This window comes from Balaenoptera physalus (assembly GCF_965194825.1).
Source record: "Balaenoptera physalus genome assembly, chromosome: 8".
Taxonomy (NCBI): Eukaryota; Metazoa; Chordata; class Mammalia; order Artiodactyla; family Balaenopteridae; genus Balaenoptera; species Balaenoptera physalus.
Window position 1 is genome coordinate 15289960 of NC_138887.1, and position 23456 is coordinate 15313415.

The 23456-nt window shown below is 39.1% G+C and overlaps 1 protein-coding gene across 19 annotated transcripts in view; it reads left to right on the forward strand.

The window, feature by feature from the left end:
* Window positions 1-23456, forward strand: part of NRCAM (neuronal cell adhesion molecule) — a 317729-nt gene that overhangs the window by 215830 nt on the left and 78443 nt on the right. For 11 of the 19 annotated variants that reach the window (XM_082473415.1, XM_082473431.1, XM_082473427.1 and 8 more), the window contains exons 4-7: window positions 10464-10667; window positions 12855-12872; window positions 15753-15858; window positions 17764-17960. In XM_082473415.1, coding sequence (XP_082329541.1) covers window positions 10559-10667; window positions 12855-12872; window positions 15753-15858; window positions 17764-17960 — 430 coding nt within the window. In that variant the 5' untranslated portion in view covers window positions 10464-10558. Of the gene's footprint in view, window positions 1-4297; window positions 10668-12854; window positions 12873-15752; window positions 15859-17763; window positions 17961-23456 lie in introns of those variants that run through there. The other 8 variants (XM_082473428.1, XM_082473429.1, XM_082473417.1 and 5 more) reach the window with 2 other exon arrangements.

The following is a 23456-nucleotide window of genomic DNA, read 5'->3' on the forward strand; positions in this document are numbered from 1 at the left end:
GTTCCTGAGAAGGCACACAAACAGAATATTCTAGAGCTTTGACTATTGGCTTGATTGAATCTCACATTGCAGAGAACAGTGTTTCTAACATTCACGCTTTTGTGTGCTTTGCTTCTATAGAGAATATGGACTCCTGAGGTCTCCTGAGGAGCTAATATTTAACTTCCTGGAGACTGAATTCTATTCTAAATGCCAGGAGGAGGATGAGCTTTGAAGTAAATCTGACAAATCCTCTTCGAAGCAGATGATCACTTCCTGATTTTTTTTATAAATGCAGATTTTCACATAGCCTGTTTAAAGGAAATTAAATGTTCCAGGAATTAAATATGAATTACTCCCCTGTTTGGCTGGTAAATCCTTTGTAGTAGAAAATGCATATCAGCAAGTGACTAGGGTTTGTTCTTTATATAAAATAGCCTCTAGCTGGAGTGAAGGGTTTCCAGCTATTTAGTTGATGGTAATACACCTTCCCCAGCACTGATAACCAGTGGAAAACACGATTCTTCATGTCACGTCAGACTCCATTTCTCATTTTCACAGTCCCGTTGTGATTATACAGAGCCTGGATACCTTAGCAAAATGCATCTTGAAATGTTACTGTGAGGATTATAGTCATCTGTGACGTGGCAGGAGGGACAACCTTTGGATTTGATCAATCTGGGCATTCTGCCTGCTCACCCCCATGCCCAGGCCCAGGTCTGGGGGAAACCCAAGTTACAGGAAAGAGGGGTTCAGAAATGCGGCTGGACGGAAGGCAGAGGAGATGGTCGCAGCCAACCAGCACCCACACAGCCCTTGCGCTCCACCATCATCCCGCCCCCTGGCTGATCACTGAGAGGAAACAAAACAACGGCCCTCCTGTAGCATGTGACTTCTGAAACTCTTTCCAGAAAGGCACCTTCAGATTTACTGTGAGCCAAGCATGCTCTCTGTGACAGAGATAGTGGTGCTCCAGAGATATTCACAGGCACTGGACATTTCCCATAATCCCTTGTGGTTGAAGTCATTGACTCCCTCCGGTCCACGGGTGGTGAGCAAAAGATGTGACATCACCTGTGGGTGGCGGCAGTTCAGAGCAGGAGAACACGGGGACTCTGGAAGCCACGTATTGAGACGGCAGCCTCACAATATGGTGGAACCTCTGTCAGCCTAGAGCAGAGCCCCTTGCCCACCCGCACTGGACAGTTGCAAGAGTGAGGTATAAACTGTACTGTGCTAAGTGCTCAGACCTCTGGGTTAATTTCCGCCAGCGGTTTAGGCCAATTCTCTCTCCAGCTCTTTCTTCTCCCCATCCCCGCAACTCAGGCCATTAGGAGAAGAGCACACTGAGATCCTGACCCCTGCCGTGCATCTCCACCCTGAATGGCTCATACCATTTCGCAAGAATAACCGTTTGTAAATGCTGGCTTCTTATCTTTGACATATGACGTAATTTTTTTAAAGTGACTAGCCTGCCAAGGCATTCCAGAATGCTGCTATCTACTATTAAATGGCCGCCATGTTGCCATGTGTTGTTTACTTGACAAATAGATAAGGTAGAGCCCATGTAGAATATTAATATCCTGCATGGCCTTTTCTGCTGGAGGTTTTAATAAAGTGTTTCTGATCCTTACATCTTTTCGGTGATATTTATAGAAATCTCGGTTTACAAGAAGATAAATAGAGCCAGAGCTTGGTTCGGTGACTGGACAAATGTTTCTGAATATATAACGATCGAGGCCCATATTCAGAATTAAATTTCCATTTCTCAGACTTCACCTTTAGAGAAGTTCCCTACTTTCCATTTTTAAAAATTGGAACTTTGTTTCTGTTTCATAATCTGAAGGAAATCACCTGGGAAGAGGACCTTGTGATAAAGGAGGAGACCTGTCTCTAAGGCCTGCCTTTCCCTTCTCTTTCCCCTTTTCTTCAATTCCCTGTTTAGTAGGTGAGTGCGTAGGTGCAAGTAGAAGCCGAGATTGAGCACTGCAAATTCTGGTCTGATTCATGAAGATGGGAAGGTAGGGGCTACACAGGGTTCCCTCTCACCCTGTTCCCTAGCTTAATTTTTGCTTTTCTGCGTTAGAAATAGATTGATATAATCCCTAAGACTCTAAATTAGACATGATCCACAATTATTTTAGTGTAAAAAATTTTGTTTGATGTCAGTAGTAACTATTTTCTATTTATTGAGTACAAGTTTTGTGTGAGAAATATAACTTAAGTCTGTGTCCTTTGGCTGGACCAACATATATACAAGGAAGTATATCTAGGAAAAAACAAAATGATAGATCATTTTAGAGGGAAAACCGACATCACCAGACTATTCATTTAGGATTGCTGTGGCTCCAACCATGATCTTGTAAGAAGATCTGTGCATCTGAATCATCAGAACTCTTAAATGGGCAGATTAGCATCTTTCTGGTTGCAAGAAATAGCCGATCTGAGTTTATCTTAATTAATTGTTTCAGGTGTCTGTGGCTACATAACAAATCACCCCCAAATTGTGTGGCTTGAAACAATTGATTATTTTTTGTAATTCTGAGGGTTTGTTAGCCCTCAGATGACTGGCATCTGGTTGTTCTGTTCTCAGATGGTTCTTCTGTTACGTATAGTTCAACAAGTCACTTACTCAGCTGATTTTAGCTGGGAGCTCAGTAGGGCCCAAAAAGTCCAAGATGATCTTTCATCTCCCCAAGGCCTCTTTCTACTCTTTCCTCTCACCATACATAGTCTAGCTAAGCTTCCCAGAGGGAACATTACAAGAGGAAAGCCCAGTGTGCAAATGCTCATCATACCTCTGCTTGCATAATCCTTGCTAAAATCCCATTGGCCAAAGCATGTCCCATGGCCAAGCCCAGAGTCATAGTGAGAGGGGACTCCACAAAGGGACACATGCTGGAGGAGTGCTTCCTGTGGACCACTGATGTAACAGTCTACCTGCCACGTTAGTGAAGGCTCGTTTTAGAGTTCACACGATGGAAGACAGACAGGAAGACCTTTCAACCGCAAGCACTATTCTGGCGAACCTCATAGAGAATTGGAACGTTGCTTGGGATGTCAAGAGTTTGAGAGACCTGGTGATCACAGGGCAAGTGGAGCAAGTCCTTGGCATCACCTGCCAGGCGTTCCACCAATGCCGTGGGCACTCAGTGACTGTCTGCTTCTACTGATCCTGTCGCTGCCCACTGCTTCATTCTGCTCGGGACACCTCCCACGCCCTGCTTACTCATGGTTCCTCATGCTGCCTTGCCTCTGTGTCATCTTTGGCCTTTGTTCCTGCTCCAAACTGTTGACTCATTCTCTCTTTCTGCCTCATATTCGTGCTGCCCACGAGAAAGGAATTTACTACCACTTCGTTGGTCACTCTCCAGCCCTCTAAAATAGCCAAGTCATCTCACAGGCTCTACATGGCCTTTGGTCAGACACCCACGCCTGATTCTTCCAGCCCCAGTCAGGATGGTGGCGTCAGTGCCGAAAGACAGACTGTGAACATGGCAAGCATTTGAGGGAATAGTCTCCTCTCTGAGCTGTTTAGCTACTTGTGATTGGATTCAGAAGTGGGGATGAGGAAGGCTTCCTTTGAGAGGCCCTAGTCCCTTTCTCTCTTACTCCACCCATCCTTCCTTTTCTCGTCAGCTCTCTCACCCCTGAAGCCGATCCTGACAACTGTCATCAGATAATTGGCTGGACAAGTGTGGGACAGGTGCCACCCTTGGTCATGGTCGCCATTAGCCTCACCCATATGGACTTTTCTTTAAGCATGCTTTATCCTTTGTTTTAGATCTCTCAGTTAATCATCCTTTACTGTTTCCTTTCTTGTAATTGCTGTGCTAAATTAAGGAGGTGTGAAAAAGCCCATATCCAAATAATTTTGTGTGTTGCAAATAACTAGATTTTATTGAAAGACTTGGCTGTTTTTGATCATCTAACTTCAATGGCAAAAAGGCTTTAAAATTGTTTTCTATATCCAAGTGGTCCTTAAAGTATTGTGTTATGTATGATTTTAGGCCTCTTCATGCATGAAATATCCCTAGAATAATTCACAAAACTTGGTGTTAGTAACCCTTCCAAGGGAGAAACTGGGTTGTTGTGCTGCTTTGAATTATATGGTCTTTTGTACCTTATGAATGTTGTGCCATGTGCATGTATATTGCCTACTTTCTTTGAGGCATTTTAAATATTTTTATTTTTATTTTTTAATTTTTAAAATTTTTGTGGTTCCCTTTTTGTTTTAAATTGATGAATAGTTGATTTACAATATTTCAGGTATACAGCAAAGTGATTCAGATAAATATAAATATAGATACATATTCTTTTTCAGATTCTTTTCCATTATAGGTTATTATAAGATATTGAATATAGTTCCCTGTGCTATACAGTAGGTCCTTATTAGTTATCTATTTTATATATAGTTGTGTTTATCTGTCAATCACAAATTCCCAATTTATCCCTCCTCCCCTTTCCCCTTTGGTAGCCATAAGTTTGTTTTCTATGTCTGTGAGTCTATTTCTGTTTTGTAAATAAGTCCATTTGTACCATTTTTTTAGATTCCACATAGAAGTGATATCATATGATATTTGTCTGTTTCTATCTGACTTACTTCACTTAGTATGATCATCTCTAGTCCATCCATGTTGCTGCAAATGGCATAATTTCATTCTTTTTTATGGCTGAGTAATATTCCCTTGTATATATGTACCACATCTTCTTTATCCATTCGTCTGTCAGTGGACATTTAGGTTGCTTCCATGTCTTGACTACTGTGAATAGTGCTGCTGTGAACATTGGGGTACACGTATCTTTTCGAATTAGAGTTTTGTCTTTTCCAGACATATGCCCAGGAGTGGGTTACTGGATCGTATGATGACTCTATTTGTAGTGTTTTAAGAAACCTCCATATTGTTCTCCATAGTTACATTGCCTACTTTTAAAATTAACTTTCTAAAAGTGTGTCTTGCCTACAGTCTCCTACCTTGTGGTTCCCTTCAAAGGCCAGGGCCAGCATGTGGTACAATTCCAGCAGGTCCTGTTCACATGCCATCCAACGTGAAGGGGCCCCTGAAGTTGTGCTCTGGGCCACACCGGGAAGATCTTCTGTAGATATTCACAAACCATTAGCACTTTGTTTTTTAATATCAGTGACTAAACTTGGTAATTCTGTTTGCTTATTGGCTAAATGCAAAATAAGAGGATATGAGAAGAAGGGGAATGCTAGGGCTTCTCAGGGTGTGACAGGCTGAAAGCTGTAGAACTTTTCGGAAGAACTGGAGCTCTGGGTCTGTCACTTCACATACCTTGTGTGTGTCCTTAAGCAAATGACTTTACCATCCTGCATCTCAGGTTCCTTACCAGTAAACTGGGAAATGAAATAGAGTTTCCCTTTTGGGGTTATTGGCAAGATGAAATAAATTAATACATGGAACAAACTCAGAGTGATTCCTGGCACATAGAAGGTATCAATGAATAATGGCCACCATGATTGGTTTTTTCCTCATCTGTTTAATGGGTATAATACCTGCTTTCCTATTTTCTGTGATTTTTATGAATACCAAATAACATAATCAGTTAAAGTGCTCTGAGGAATGGAGATTTGAGCTATTATCAAGATGTATTCTGTCATCTATTATTTGGTTAAAAAACATCTATTAATTATTCACCTTTCCTTTGGTACTACTCCAGGTTCTAGCTACCAGATTCCTTGTAGAATCTCTATTATGGGATATCCCTTTGGGCTAGGAGGGAATTAGAAACGTGTTCCTTTGCTTCACAAAGTTTGCCTTGTTATTTGAAGAGATCGTTACAATCTCTAGAGTCACATAATCCCAAACTACTTTTTTCTAAGGCGCATTCCTGGTAGTGGAGTTGTGTAGATTTGTGTGACTTTGTTCATGTGTTAATTATACGAAGTCTTTTGTCCATTTCTCTCTAATCTTCCTTCCATAGTCTCAGACTCAAAACCAGTGATTGACGAGCACAAGCATGGGCTAGGAATGGGCATTAGTGTGCTTATTCCTTTTGGTAAATGTTTAACAAAATATAAAAAGTAACCATCCTAATACTACTCAGCCGTAAAAAAGAGTGAAATAATGCCATTTGCAGCAACATGGATGGACCTAGAGACTGTCATACTGAGTGAAGTAAGTCAGACAGAGAAAGACAAATATATAATATCACTTATATGTGGAATCTAAAATATGACACAAATGAACTTATTTACAAAACAGAAACAGATTCATAGACATAGAGAACAGACTTGCGGTTACCAAAGGGGAAAGGGGTTGGGAGAGGGATAAATTAGGAGTTTGGGATTAGCAGATACAAACTACTATACATAAAATAGATAAATAACAGGGTCCTACTGTATAGCACAGGGAACTATATTTAACGTCCTGTAATAAACCATAATGGAAAAGAATATATATATACACATATACATGTGTATTGATATATAACGATCACTTTGCTGTACATCAGAAACTAACACAACATTGTAAATCAACTGTACCTCAATTAAAAAAAAAAAAGTAACCATCCCGAGTTGATTGCTGAAAAACGCCTTTCATAGTCAAGATGATGCCACTTCCAGTTAGCCATCCACTCAGTGAGGCCAGCCGCCGAGGGCTCACCAGAGCAATAATTAGTGTGCCAAAGGGCATCCAGTCACATAAGCATCTTTGTTTACTGGCTTAGAGAGTAGATCGTGTTACACTGTGCAATCAGCATTGAACCACCCATGTTGGGCAGCTGAAAAGTACAGACAGGCTAGAATGAAGTGGTAAGTAATGTGTGGCCTTCTGGTTCTCGTGGAGAGCTGCTATATTTTTTTTTTATTCAAATAATTTCAGTTTTCACTTGAGAAAAACAAAGATTTTCTTTTCTTTCTAATGACAAGACTTCTTAAGCAACAAGAGAGCTATGTTTCTTGGGCTTAATATGAATCCTTTGTCAAAACCTTAGGTTTTTCTTTTAAAATGTATGGTAAAAATGTGAGGCAACATGTGCTGTATGGTTTAATATGAACTTTAGGCAAAAGAAGTAAGGAAATCTTGAATTGCGTTTCTTTCCTAATGATGAAAAGTTTACTAAAGGAGGGAGATTTTTTTTTTTTCCTTCTGTTAAGAGATTCTGTAGGTAATACATGAAAAGTTGCTTTGAACGGAGTGAAATGAAGTGAAATAGTAAAAGGCTTTCCTGTTTATCATCACTCTGGGTTATTTTAACAATATATGTGGTTTTAAATATCAGGATGATTTATATTCTGAAGATGAACCTGTCATTTGCCTCATTCAAGCATGCTTTAAAATGTCTGTGGCAAATATTTTTTGAAAATTATAAGCTATATTGTGCTAACATGCCCTCTAGCCTTGACTAAACAAGATGCTGCTATTTCACATGGGGGTTTCATTCATTTTAATGTAATTGCATTAACCATTTAGTTTTAGTTCACGATTCTCATGTAAGAGAGAATGACCATCATTTTTCCAAGGTAAACTAAAAGACAGGTGGGCTCCTGGCAGGGCAGGGTGCTGACATCGGGACTCCGAGTACAGAAGCAATGGTTTTTCTTTGTGAGACTTGCAAAGCCCATCACTCTTCAAGAGAGAAAGCTCAGTTTTCTGTAGCTATATTTGATTTTCACTGTGACTGAGCGCCGGGGACTAATGCTGTCCTTGGGTGTTGGGTTATTCACCTGTGATGGCATTCATAGGAGAAGTCAGTGATTTTCCATGGGCAGGATTTGGAGGGTGGGCTGGGCCATTGCTTTGTCCTCCCCAAACAGAATCTACACTGGAGATGATTTTGTGGCTATTGGTTTAAATGAACTTACAGCTTCTGAAGAGAGACCACATCTTCATTTCCTGTAGTTCATGACCTCCTCTCACTGTGAAGATTTACTCATGTCTCTTTAAGTAAGTGTTGTTTCAGTTTTTCTTAAGATTTTTTTTTATATATAACACTGTGATTTAATGTGGAATATTTTATTCCATCTATATTCTGAAAAGACAAAGCAGGTTGAATGATACTTTCTTTTATATGACGTTGTCTCATTGTTTTCTCTGTTCTGAAGGATGAATAGTTAAGGCATCCAGGCAAAATAAATAATGAATTAAGAACTTGGAAATTGTATGTAGTTGCTTAAGATCTTATGGGCATTACAATTTCTTAGTACATCTTTTAGAAAGTGTTTTAGTTCTCTGGCATCTGTTCAGAAAGCTAGGCACTTAAATTGAATAAACTCAATTAGCTTGACACACGAATCAGGCAGGTATGCCTTTTGTTTTCTTGGTGCTTGGTTCTGTCGTTTTCTCTCAGTATGTGTGGTATGTAACATTGACTTGTTTTAGTGCCATTTGTGCCATTTATGTTTATTTTCCTTGAAGCTTATGTGTAAATTCACAATTAGCGTTGCAACAACAAAAAATCATGAGAGACCTAAGTAAGTTCGATTAAATGGTATAGATCTGCTTTGCATGCACAGAAAGACAGTCTGGTTTATATTCTGGTTAGAAATGGTTGGGCGAGCTTTTCTACCGGCCTCTCAATGTTTAATGGTCGTGATTGTTTATATATTATAATACGGAAAGACAAATTTCCTGGATCTTAAATGAAACCGCACAGTATGGATGTTTCATTCACAAAATAACATTTATATATGTATAATGTCTATGTTTAGCATATTTTTTTGTATTTGTTTAGCAAGAAATGTCCAACTATAATTATAATCAGGTTCAAATCAGAACTCAGCTGCTAGCAAAACACATGTTGTCAGCATTGTTTCATTTTTCTTTTATACATTTAAGCTCTCTTCCGTACACAGACATGATATGCCAGCTAATTTGACCATATTGACAAGAGTTTGGTTTTTAAATCAAGTAACGTAAATATAAATATAGCCTCAGGCAGACTGTGGTCAGAGTGCCTATCTGAATACAACCTCACCTTTCCCCTTTCCCCCCTTCACTTTTTTTCTACCAATATTTATTTACTCCCTCCCATGTGCCAGGCACTGTGATGAGCTCTGGGGACACAATGGGGAACAGGAAAGATGTGGTCCCTACCCTTCGAGGCTTTCAGTTCAGTGGGAAAGATGGACACTTTAAAAATACACGATTATACAAATAATTCAGTACTTAAGCTGTAAGAACGATCCTAGTTTATAATAATGACATCCCTACCTTCTCAAGAGAGCCGTTGGTCACTCACACTTCTCTTTATTAACGAGAAGATTAAAGCCGTCATTGCAGGTAGAGGTCTGTTGTAGGACAGAGGTCTGTATTCTGTGTGCTCATGTTCTCTTGCACTTTCATGTGCAAGGCATACTATCTTAGGTGATAGGAGAGGAATACAAGGATGGGAGAGGCTCAATCTTTGCCTGAAGGAGTAGGGGAGAGAGCATGCATACCCCAAAAAAAGTCTATCACTGTATCTACCTGTATACTCTATGTGGCGAATAAAACGTCATTTCAAGGATTCTCAGAGAGCGAAATGCCTTCTAGTTTGAGTGATCAGCTCATGTTGCGTTGGCCAAAATGTTCGTTCAGGTTTTTCCATAAGATGTTACAAAAAAACCCAAACGAACTTTTTGGCCAACCCAATAAATGCTCTATAAAGAAATCCGTTGGACATTGTTGAGGAAATATGGTGGAGAGGGCATTCCAGGTAAAAGGAATAGAATAAACCAAGGCAAGAAGTTAGGAAAATTCAAAGCGTATTGAAGGATTGACCCAAGAAAGAAAAGCAGAATCAGACAGTCAAAGAAAAAAGAATACTTACATGACGATAGGGGGAAATGAGGTTGGTGGGATAAATGGAGACCAGGTCATTGCAGTTTTTGTGTTACTTATTTAAGGATATATTGAACTTTAGTCGGGTAGGTCCCATGGGGCTACTCACAGTATTTAACCAAAGACCCTTAGCAAAACTAATCAGCACTGTTTAAGAGTGTGACTGCAGTGAGGAAGACCTGGAACTCAGAGCCCAGGCATAGCTGTTGCCACGGTCTAGGTAGGAGATGGAGAAGGCCAGATTTCTTGGTGGTTCAACCGGTAAATCAGTGTTTGGGGTTTGAAGCAAATTGGCAGCCATGCCCTGAACTTTCCCAGAGGTAATCTCTAGAAAGGAGAAGCCATTAGGCCTCCCCTTCAAAGGCACACCTTCTAACCGATTTATAAGCCAAGTTTTCCTGATCTACTGGGGACATGGTCGCCTCTAATATAAAGCAGATATTCAAAATGGGAAAACCAGAAGGACGGCAAAGTTGACAGCTTTTGCTTGACATCACTACAAATATTTCTGACCTAATTTTCGCTGATTTATGAATAAGTGATTCTCCCAGTCTTCAGAGTGAAATATTTAGAAGTTAGAGTTCCATTTAGAGTTCATGTATAATACAGAACTGATTTTCTGTGCTGCCGACTCCCTCTCTTCATTTCCTCCTTTTTTACAAAATGCACGATAATTCTTCTCCTATCCTTTTTCAGTTTCCCGCATGAGACTTCTTTAAACATTGCACACACATCTCTTGTGAAAGAAGAAAAGGAAATTCAGCTTGTGGGGCTCAGCGGGAGTTCAGCTAATGCAGCTGAAAATAATGATGCCGAAAAGGAAGCACTTATCTGCAGGCAGAGCAGCCCTGATACTCTTCCTGTGCCAGATGATTAGCGCACTGGAAGTCCCTCTTGATCGTAAGTATTAACGCTGGAAAGCTGCTAGGCCCGGGAGTCAGAGCCTCCCCGGCATTTACCATCACTCTGAACCGTGTGGATGGAGCAGATGTCCGTGTGATCCTGAAAAGTGAATCAGAACTAATTTGGCTTTTACCTTCAGCACCCTGTGTTTATAAAGAATCAGACCCTAGAAATGGCCATTGAATCGGTCAGACACATTGTCCCTTCCCTGTCATTATCTGTCCCTCCCCTCAGGTGCTTTTGGTGTACAATGGTGGGGGACTGACCAGAGAAGGAGTGAATTGTGAACTGCCCTGACCCTCCCAACGGGCAACTCTTTATAGAAGCCGTCCCGCAAGAAAACTATGGGAATCGCTTTAAAATGATCACAGAGACCCCCCCCCGCCCCCGCCGCCCACCGTTTATCCTGTCCCCGCATCTCCACCTTCTTTCTTCATATGCTAAGAGTGAAAAGATCATCTCTCAGCCAACCCCACGCCCTCTGTATCCCCAAACTACCCACGGCTTGTTTCTCTGGATTCAGACAAGGCAAAATTCACTTTTGAGTTTGGGATCTTAAATATGAGTTTAGAGCTAGGAAATATATCTTATGTAAAGCCTAGGGAAAGGTCTTTGTTTTTAAAACGGTGATCAAAGACCAAGATGTCAATGTTGAGAATTAAACAAGTCTTCGGCAAAATTACTATTTAAAATGGAGCAAGTAACAGCTACTATAGGAGCCCACCCTTTCCTGAATAAAGTACTGTATATACTGCACTCTCCCTGGGCTCGGTGGCCTGTTTGTAAGAACTAAGGATAATGCTAGGTGCCAACGGGTCACTTTGCCTGCAACGGAAAGCAGAATTTGAAATCTGGACTAATACTGTACTTCAGACCTGATTTATTCTTCATCCCTAATCAGCATGACCTCTTTAAATCCATTAGCTTCTTGAATAGAACATCTGTTTGGCGAGCTTTCCAAGGTACAAGGAAGGTACACTTTCCCTGGGCGATTCAATTGTTGGGATGTCAATTTTTTTTTTTTGCCAAAGAGGTTGCAACTGCCAGTGGGAAGGCAATTAAGAAGAGATGTGATTGGCCCCATACTTTGTTGACTCCCTTTTCTGTGCATCTTTAGTCTAAAGTGTAAGAAAATGCAACATTCTCCTTCTTTTCAAAAGATATTCATTCAGTGACCTTAATTTCAGTTAAAAAAAAAAAAAAAAGAGATATGATTGGTTAAGCCCATTGGAGTTGGAATGCCTAAGTAAGCATTCGCCCTAATGGATGTATAGAAGAAAGAGCATTTGAGAGAAATGCTTTTGTTCTCTCTTCTGTTAAATATATTCCCCTTTAATCTGACTGCTCAATCTTACAATCAGAGGGAAACAGTCACCTACGGCTAACTCAATTATCGCTGCTAATGGAGAAGAGCAGAACCATGATGAAAAGAAAGTCACAGGCAACCCAGGCGCTCCTGCATTAACCTTTGCAAGTAGTAATGACAGGCAGCACAGCAGAATCACGTGAATTGCATGCTAATGTAATGTCTTCCCTGCCCCTATTCCTTATCCCCCCTTTCCGTGAGCTGCTCCTTGGGGTGGGTACTGGCAAACCCTGGGTGACTGAGGAATTCTGAAGCAGAAACATGCTAACAGTCTGAAAAGTGCAATTACCGACTTGGCGATTAACCATAGAAATATAAAAACCTCGAATCAGTGTTGGATTTGGCTTGGATGGAGCACTGTCATTGTAGCAATGTCCCATTGTTAGGTATTATCACCATGTGCGTAGTGATGTCTGGGATAATAGGATCAGACACAACACAGTATGTGACAACTCAGATTAATTGTAGATTTCAGCTGTTTTTCAAATTGAATGTAATTACTTGTCCAGCACAACACGTATGGAATGGAATTAGCCATTCCTATTCCTGGCAGAATCATTTTTTGGCCTCCAGCATCCCTTTTGTTCTTCCATATGTGTATGTAGAAAGGTCTGCTTCAGGAATAAACAAAACCTTTAATGGGAGTTTCTTTCCCTTGCTACTTCACAACCTCCACCTTTGCTCTACTGGTTTTTTAGGTCAAATAAAATAGGCAAGATGCCCCTTTTATCTTCAGGGTGCTAACGTTCTTAATACTAACACCTGATTTTCTTTAATCCTGTTTGCCCACTCACCTGCTGATATTGATGGGGAAAAAGCAAAACTTCTTGAAGACTGTAAGTGTCTTTCCGTCATTACCAGGCAGTGTGAAAATTTGACTGTGTCTTTATTTTTGAATGAATGCTGTGAATTAAAACGCACAATTTTGTTTTTGTGACTAACGTCTTTTTAAGCGTGTGTGTTTACTGTGGCTAATCATTGCATTTAAATTCCAAGAAGCAGGTTTAATCTATTCCTTGCATGAATTCTGAAGACTCAGGTATTACTGTCTTTCTTTTACCAATATTCTGGGCTACTAACTGCTGAGCTTTGTTCACATCTGATGTAACTCAGTGAGAAAATTCACAAAATTTGAAGAGAATGTCTGGTTCGAAATGCTATTAAAGGCTTGCTGGAATAAAAACATGTCTTTGGGTATGTATAGGAGGTGGGCGCATGAAAATGCTGCACCCGAGTTCGCTCTCAAACTTCTTCAACCTGTAGGACTGGGTAGACTAGTGTTTCTAAGTGTCATCAGTATAATGGCCCAGAGAATTTGAATATTGTTTTGATGTGTGCAAAAGACAGGCACCCCCATTCCCATCGTCTCCGAGTGGCGTGCTCTAATCAAAAACTGCTGCCTCTGACAGTAGGGCAACAACTGTCATCTACCTAAAAAAGTAGTTTTCAGGCATTTGAAAAACTCTTTGATACTAGATTAGCCAGGAAAATTATATAAAATCACCTTTTCCCCTTATTACTTCAAAGCCCTTGTTAGTTGCCAGATGATCTAAGCACGGTTCAAAGAGGTACATCGAGGTGGTAAACTCCTAGCAGTTACGCATGGCAGCTAAGCCAGCTCTGTTACAGATACATGAATAGAAGTTCTGGGTCTGCAACCATCACCCTTGCACCTCTGTCACTTACAGAAAAGCACAAAGAATTGGACTGAGTCACTCCTAAAAATCCCCCTACCCACCACCTATGCCCACCAATCCCTGAGTGGGAAATTCTAGGCTTCTTTCCATCATCCCAAACTCTCTACTCCCAAAGCCTGAAGGATCACTCCAAAGTGAAGCTGGTCTAATTAAAAATGATTATTATGATAGTAATTTAAATACAGCTAACATCACTGAACCATTATAGGACTGGAATGGACTAAGAATTTTACACAAATTATTTTATTTAATTTTCCCAGCAACCCTAGGAGGTAGATACTACTTTTAAACCCTATTTTTCCTCTATGGAAACGAGGGCTTACAGAAGTTTAAGAAACTTGCTTGAAGTCTCACAGCTGCTAAGAAATAGACAGACTAGTTCTTAACCACTAGCCCAAACTGTTAACCAGCTTTGGTAACTGCCGGCTAGAAGAATGAGTATCCTGTGAACGGTGCTAGAGGCTGGGAAGAGCATCTGGCTAAGGAGGATGAGGAAGGGATGGATCTTACGAAAGGAGTTGAAATTGACGCTGTGCAGTATCCCGCAGTTAATAGGTGCACAATAAATGATGGCAATTATGAGTTTCATTTTTTATCTATATTTTAGGTGTTATTTGGATGTTTAGTAAGAGATGTCTGATGAACAGCCCCGAGACTGCAGACAAAGCAAGAGAAGAGATCCATGTTTACAGATTTATAAGGCATTGAACATGGAAATGATCAATTTAGCCCTGGCAACAATTCACCACAGGAAAGAAAGGCAAAAGCTGAGGACGATTATTAAGCTTTGGGAAATACTTGATTGACAGGTGGAAGAAGTTTCACAAAGGAAGCACAGAGCATAGGTGGAGAGGAAAGGGACGATTCAGAATATGAAAAATGATCCAGATAAGTCTTTACATGGTAAAGATGTCCTGTGCATTGTGAGATGTTTAGCAACATCCCTGGCCTCTACCCACCAGATGCCAGGACCACCCCCATCCCAGTGGTGACAACCAAGATGGACTCTGGATGTGACCAGATGTCCCCCAAGGACTGGGGGCAAATGGCCCCAGGTTGAGAACCACTGGTCTGTGTAAACAGCTCTCCTTCGAGTCGTGCAAGGCAGTGGCTTCCACCAGGAGAGTTCGCTTCTCTTCTCTGCTTTGTGCCTTCCTAGTCAAGCTATTTTGCTACTCTGAGCAACGAAAGAAGTCGAAATGGATTATTTCTCCAGTGCCTTCCTGTTCTACACTCTGTGATTCTGATTTCACAAGAAGGAAGACGTGGTAATCTTAGAGTGACCTGAACATCAAATGTCCACGTACCAGCTTTTTTCAGATTCAGTTGCTCCAGATCAGAACGGTTTCTCCCTACAATTTGATAATAAATGATCAGATAACACTTTGAAGAGTGAAGTGAGAATATTGTTTCCTAAAACAGAGAGCTTCCCAATTCAATTTCTCTTCTGAAGAAGGTTGTTTTATCTTTGTTCCTAGTAGCCACCTACCTCCTGGCTCTAATAAGACATGTCAAGTCTCTAATTTTAACCATCTTTTTCACCTTAGCTTCTCAAATATATTTGTTACCAATGTATTAATTTACATGAGCCCAGTAATGAACTACAGGTCAGTTACTCTTTCCCAAGAAAGATACAAATTTACCTCATAACTTAAATTTCATTGAAAGGCATCATTTGAATCAAAGCTATCAGAGAAATTTCTCATTGTTACATCAGAAATGAAACTATCTTAATATTACGCTTATATTGGTAATTATTTTCCCAAACTTTCCATGTGGGAAAATGGGCTTTATGAGCACATATAAAGTTACCAAAAGGGAGTTATGCCTTGACTCCAAAATTTTAGGAGTCTTTTAGCTAAAAATCTGCTGAGGGGGTGTGTTACCACAGTAGAAATTACTAAAAACATTTGGAGCATATTTAGTCTAGGGTAAGTGATTTTGATATAGAAAAAAGTGATTGCTATTATGATATTAAATGATTTATTTCTTTACATTGTTCTTCTTTCTACCATTAAGTGGTACAACCTCCAACCATTACTCAACAGTCTCCAAAAGATTACATTATTGACCCGCGGGAGAATATTGTAATCCAGTGTGAGGCCAAAGGGAAACCTCCTCCAAGGTGGGTGTGCTTTCTGCTGTTATAATACTGATAATAAGCATTGATATTCATGTTGAAGTTAATTTCAGGTCCTGCCTATTATTAAAGTATCATTTGTAGGTTCATTGTTCTGTCTCTCTGCTTAATTAAATTCAGTTGATTCTTCTTAAAAACCCAGATGGTTGCACTTCCATACTGATACCTTTCTGTGATATGCTAAAAAATTGTGGGAAGATGTGGAAAGAGCCTTCTGATGGCCTTATGACATGGGCAAATTCCTTCTCTATGGGCCTCAGTTTACAGATAAATGTAAAATAAAGAAGTTGAACTTGACAACTTCTAAGATCTCTCCTAGCTCTCTACAAGTCTATAAAATAGCCCCAAGTGGTTTTCCAAACATGACAGTGTTCAGCACTCAGGATTCTCCATATGCACCTTGGCATGAGCACTGTACAGCCTTTTTAGAGTTGGGAGAGACATTAGACATTGTCTGGTTCAACCAGTGTATCTTATAGATGGGGAACTGATGCCCAGTAATGCTAGGTTAACCTAACCAAGGGCCCACAGCTCCTTAGTGGATGATCTGTAACTTGTCCAGTAATATATGGAAATTCTGGAGAGTTGGATTATTATTATTGAGAGATAATGTGTATTTTTTTAAGTTATAAAGAAGGGAAATTTTCTCAATATTTTATTTCCAAGTTTGTCTATGACCAGCCTTATTAATCTATCACAGACTGGCACCGGAGAAAAAAATTACCAAAGTATATCAAAAACTTCCATCAAAGGTTGGCTTCAAAACAATCTCTTCTGTCATATTATTAGAAACCCTCGAGCACTCAGGCCCTAATGTGGTGTCCTTTGATGACACCCCTTTTAGTTTAACATTTAATTAATACCTCCTGTAACTCTCTGTTAGGCAGGATTTCTCCACCTCAGCTCTGTTGATATTTTGGGCTGGGTGATTTTTCGCTGCGGAGACAAGAGCTTTCCTGTGCATTGTGGGATACTTTGCAGCAGCCCTGGCCTCTACTTACAATAAGCCAGCAGCGCCAACAACACTGTCCCCTACCTTAGGAGTTGTGACGACTCCTGCTATAAGGATAAGCAGTGGGAAGGGAAATCCAAGAGGGCTTGGAAATCATGGGCAAGTTTAGACATTCATGCTTTTGTAAGAGCATGGCCATTGTTGATTTGTGACCTGTTATCAAGTATTTGATTACTTGGGCACTGGGACTTTTATATAAGGCAGTCTTTTACATAAATAAAACTGAAAAAGAAGACCTTCCGTTGACAATTTGAAATACTTCCTAAGAAATTTACAAAAATCATCTCTAGAATTAAAAATTCTCAAAATATATTTGATATACAATGATCACTTTTAATAACCGACACTTAAAACACCACTGAACTCATGTTTCTTCCTCTCCTCCCAACTCATACTTTGCATTTTGGTAACTTGACACTGGTCTGATCACTTTTAAACACACACATGTATTAGTACTCGTGAAGGCCTTTCTTCTTACACTTCAGCCCAGAGCAAATCTTTATAGGCAGGTTATCAATTCTATGAACAATGGAGTTTACAATAAAAATGCTAATAAAACTCTAAGAGAGTGTGCCTCGGAGACCTACTTCCTGTATGTTCTTTGAAAAATGACAGGCAATTTGTATGCATGATTTCTTTATTGAGTCAGATTTTGGTTAGTTCTAATGAAGACATGTACCTTAGTGTGTATGGCCGGCACTTTTTTCTAAGTCATAATTCAATGAAACATTTTAGGTATGGAGCCTATTGCTTTTTTACTGAATACTAAAATCTAATCATTATTTAAAAATCCATAAAACTGCTAGGAATTTGTTAGAGAGGAAATAATCCTGTTTTTCTGGACTGTAAACAAGCTTAATCCTTTATGCGTTGGGCAGTTTCTCCTGGACCCGAAATGGGACTCATTTCGACATAGATAAAGACCCTCTTGTCACCATGAAGTCTGGCTCGGGAACCCTCACAGTCAACATCATGAGCGAGGGGAAAGCGGAGACGTATGAAGGAGTTTATCAGTGTACAGCCAGGAACGAACGCGGGGCTGCAATTTCTAATAACATTGTCATCCGTCCATCCAGTAAGTCGGACCTGTTCACCAAACAGGACCCTTTTTAAAGTATAGCTCCAACCCCAGCATCTGTTACACCATCTAAATACCATTATAAGAAAGCAATGGCGTTGATTCCAATCCTCTGAAAATCATCACCCCTTTCCACTTGACCTCAATTCCTCAGCCTAATGCTTTGCCAATCCAATGTGTCTTTTGTACAAGTCCAGAATAAAACACCAGGGGTAAGAAAAGTGTATTTTTCCTCAGATTGATCTAATCATGAATTTCTCATGAATCTTATGTATAAGCATACTCCAAACAGCCAGATGGAAATAAATTAGGTATGAAATGGGTAATTGATGTCTAAATGTTATTTCTTTAAATGTTTTTTTAATTGAAGTATGGTTGATGTACAATATTATAAAAGTTACAGGTGTACAATTTTTAAATGTTATACTCCATTTATAGATATTATAAGATATTGGCCATATCCCCCATGTTGTGCAATATATCCTTGTAGCTTATTTTTTTAACATCTTTATTGGAGTATAATTGCTTTACAATGTTGTGTTAGTTGTTGCTTTATAACAGAGTGAATCAGCTATATGTATACATCTATCCCCATATCTCCTCCCTATCCCACCCCCTAGGTGGACACAAAGCACCGAACTGATCTCCCTGTGCTATGCAGCTGCTTCCCACTAGCTATCTATTTTACATTTGGTAGTGTATATATGTCCATGCCACTCTTTCACTTCGTCCCAGCTTACCCTTCCCCCTCCCCATGTCCTCAAGTCCATTCTCTACGTCTGCGTCATTATTCCTGTCTTGCCCCTAGGTTCTTCAGAACCTTTTTTTTTTTTTTAGATTCCATATATATGTGTTAGCATACGGTATTTGTTTTTCTCTTTCTGACTTACTTCACTCTGTATGACAGACTCTAGGTCTATCCACCTCACTACAAATAACTCAATTTCGTTTCTTTTTATGGCTGAGTAATATTCCATTGTATATATGTGCCACATCTTCTGTGCCCATTCATCTGTCGATGGACACTTAGGTTGCTTCCATGTCCTGGCTATTGTAAATAGTGCTGCAGTGAACATTGTGGTGCATGACTCTTTTTGAATTGTGGTTTTCTCAGGATATATGCCCCGTAGTGGGATTGCTGGGTCATATGGTAGTTCTATTTTTAGTTTTTTAAGGAACCTCCATAATGTTCTCCACAGTGGCTGTATCAATTTGCATTCCCACCAAGAGTGCAAGAGAGTTCCCTGTTCTCCACACCCTCTCCAGCATTTATTGTTTGTAGATATTTTGATGATGCCCATTCTGACTGGTGTGAGGTGATACCTCATTATAGTTTTGATTTGTATTTCTCTACTGATTAGTGATGTTGAGCATCCTTTCATGTGTTTGTTGGCAATCTGTATATCTTCTTTGGAGAAATGTCGATTTACGTCTTCTGCGGATTGGGTTGTTTGTTTTTTTGATATGGAGCTGCATAAATGTTGGAGATTAATCCTTTGTCATTTGCTTCATTTGCAAATATTTTCTCCCATTCTGAGGGTTGTCTTTTCATCTAGTTTACAGTTTCCTTTGCTGTGCAAAAGGTTTTAAGTTTTGTTAGGTACAATTTGTTTATTTTTGTTTTTATTTCCATTTTTCTAGGAGGTGGGTCAAAAAGGATCTTGCTGTGATTTATGTCATGGAGTGTTCTGCCTATGTTTTCCTCTGAGAGTTTGATAGTGTCTGGCCTTACATTTAGGTCTTTAATCTATTTTGAGTTTATTTTTATGTATGATGTTAGGGAGTGTTCTAATTTCATTCTTTTACATGTAGCTGTCCAGTTTCCCAGCACCACTTATTGAAGAGGCTGTCTTTTCTCCATTGTATATTCTTGTCTACTTTATCAAAGATAAGGTGACCATATGTGCGTGGGTTTATCTCTGGGCTTTCTATCCTGTTCCATTGATGTATATTTCTGTTTTTGTGCCAGTACCATACTGTTTTGATTACTGTAGCTTTGTAGTATAGTCTGAAGTCAGGGAGCCTGATTCCTCCAGCTCCGTTTTGCTTTCTCAAATTGCTTTGCCTATTCAGGGTCTTTTGTGTTTCCGTACAAATTGTGAAATTTTTTGTTCTAGTTCTGTGAAAAATGCCATTGGTAGTTTGATAGGGATTGCATTGAATCTGTAGATTGCTTTGGGTAGTATAGTCATTTTCACAATATTGATTCTTCCAATCCAAGAACATGGTATATCTCTCCATCTGTTTGTGTCATATTTGATTTCTTTCATCAGTGTCTTATAGTTTTCTGAGTATAGGTCTTTTACCTCCTTAGGTAGGTTTATTCCTAGGTATTTTATTCTTTTTGTTGCAGTGGTAAATGGGAGTGTTTCCTTAATTTCTCTTTCAGATTTTTCATCATTAGTGTATAGGAATGCAAGAGATTTCTTTGTGTTAACTTTGTATCCTGCTACTTCACCAAATTCATTGATTAGCTCTAGTAGTTTTCTGGTAGCCTCTTTAGGATTCTCTGTGTATAGTATCATGTCATCTACAAACAGTGACAGCTTTACTTCTTCTTTTCCGATTTGGATTCCTTTTATTTCTTTTTCTTCTCTGATTGTTGTGGCTAAAACTTCTAAAACTATGTTGAATAATAGTGGTGAGAGTGGACAAAATCGTCTTGTTCCGGATCTTAGAGGAAATGGTTTCAGTTTTTCACCATTGAGAACGATGTTGGCTGTGGGTTTGTCATATATGGCCTTTATTATGTTGAGGAAAGTTCCCTCTATGCCTACTTTCTGGAGGGTTTTTATCATATATCGGTGTTGAATGTTGTCAAAAGCTTTTTCTGCATCTATTGAGATGATCATATGGGTTTTCTCCTTCAGTTTGTTAATATGGCTTATCACATTGATTGATTTGCATATATTGAAGAATCCTTGTATTCCTGGGGTAAACCCCACTTGATCATGGTGTATGATCCTTTTAATGTGCTGTTGGATTCTGGTTGCTAGTATTTCATTGAGGAGTTTTGCATCTATGTTCATCAGTGATATTGGCTTTTAGTTTTCTTTTTTTGTAGTTTCTTTGTCTGGTTTTGGTATCAGGGTGATGGTGACCTCATAGAATGAGTTTGGGAGTGTTCCTCCCTCTGCTATATTTTGGAAGAGTTTGAGAAGGATAGGTGTTAGCTCTTCTCTAAATGTTTGATAGAATTCGCCTGTGAAGCCATCTGGTCCTGGGCTTTTGTTTGTTGGAAGATTTTTAATCACAGTCTCAATTTCAGTGCTTGTGATTGGTCTGTTCATATTTTCTATTTCTTCCTGGTTCAGTCTCGGAAGGTTGTGCATTTCTAAGAATTTGTCCATTTCTTCCAGGTTGTCCATTTTATTGGCATAGAGTTGCTTATAGTAATCTCTCATGATCCTTTGTATTTCTGCAGTGTCAGTTGTTACTTCTCCTTTTTCATTTCTAATTTTATTGATTTGAGTCTTCTCCCTTTTTTTCTTGATGAGTCTGGCTAATGGTTTATCAATTTTGTTTATCTTCTCAAAGAACCAGCTTTTAGTTTTATTGGTTTTTGCTATCATTTCCTTCATTTCTTTTTCATTTATTTCTGATCTGACCTTTATGATTTCTTTCCTTCTGCTAACTTTGGGGTTTTTTTGTTCTTCTTTCTCTAATTGCTTTAGGTGTAAGGTTAGGTTGTTTATTTGAGATGTTTCTTGTTTCTTGAGTTAGGATTGTGTTGCTATAAACTTCCCTCTTAGAATTGCTTTTGCTGCATCCCATAGATTTTAGGTCGTCGTGTTTTCATTGTCATTTGTTTCTATGTAATTTTTGATTTCCTCTTTGATTTCTTCAGTGATCTCTTGGTTATTAAGTAGTGTATTGTTCAGCCTCCATTGTGTTTGTGTTTTTTACAGATTTTTTTCCTGTAGCTGATATCTAGTCTCATAGCATTGTGGTCGGAAAGGATACTTAATACAATTTCAATTTTCTTAAGTTTACCAAGACTTGATTTGTGACCCAAGATATGATCTATCCTGGAGAATGTTCCATGACCACTTGAGAAGAAAGTGTATTCTGTTGTTTTTGGATGGAATGTCCTATAAATATCCATTAAGTCCATCTTGTTTAATGTATCATTTAAAGCTTGTGTTTCCTTATTTATTTTCATTTTGGATGATCTGTCCATTGGTGAAAGTGGGTTGTTAAAGTCCCCTACTAATATTGTGTTACTGTCACTTTCCCCTTTTATGGCTGTTAGCATTTGCCTTATGTATTGAGGTGCTCCTATGTTGGGTGCATAAATATTTACAGTTGTTACATCTTCTTCTTGGATTGATCCCATGATCATTATGTAGTGTCCTTCTTTGTCTCTTGTAGTAGTCTTTATTTTTAAGTCTATTTTGTCTGATACAAGAATTGCTGCTCCAGCTTTCTTTTGATTTCCATTTGCATGGAATATGTTTTTCCATCCCCTCACTTTCAGTCTGTATGTGTCCCTAGGTCTGAAGTGGGTCTCTTATAGCCAGCATGTATATGGGTCTTGTTTTTGTATCCATTCAGCCAGTCTACGTCTTTTGGTTGGAGCATTTAATCCATTTACATTTAAGGTAATTATCAATATGTATGTTCCTACTACCATTTTGTTAATTGTGTTGGGTTTGTTATTGTAGGTCTCTTCCTTCTCTTGTGTTTCCTGCCTAGAGAAGTTCGTTTAGCATTTGCTGTAAAGCTGTTTTGGTGGTGCTGAATTCTCTTAGCTTTTGCTTGTCTGTAAAGGTTTTAATTTCTCTGTCGAATCTGAATGAGATCCTTGCTGGGTAGAGTAATCTTGGTTGTAGGTTTTTCCCTTCCATCACTTTAAATATGTCTTGCCACTCCCTTCTGGTTTGCAGAGTTTCTGCTGAAAGATCAGCTGTTATCCTTTTCGGGATTCCCTTGTATGTTATTAGTTGTTTTTTCCTTACTGCTTTTAATATTTTTTTCTTTGTATTTAATTTTTGAGAGTTTGATTAATATGTGTCTTGGCGTGTTTCTTCTTGGATTTATCCTGTATGGGACTCTGCACTTCCTAGACTTGATTGACTATTTCCTCTCCCATATTAGGGAAGTTTTCAACTATAATCTCTTCAAATATTTTCTCAGTCCCTTTCTTTTTCTCTTCTTCTTCTGGGACCCCTATAATTCGAATGTTGGTGGGTTTAATGTTGTCCCAGAGGTCTCTAAGACTGTCTTCAATTCTTTTCATTCTTTTTCCTTTATTCTGCTCTGCAGTACTTATTTCCACTATTTTTTCTTCCAGGTCACTTATCCGTTCTTCTGCCTCAGTTATTCTGCTATTGATTCATTCTAGAGAATTTTTAATTTCATTTATTGTATTGTTCATCATTGCTTGTTTGCTCTTTAGTTCTTCTAGGTCCTTGTTAAACATATCTTGTATTTTCTCTATTCTATTTCCAAGATTTTGGATCATCTTTACTATCATTACTCTGAATTCTTTTT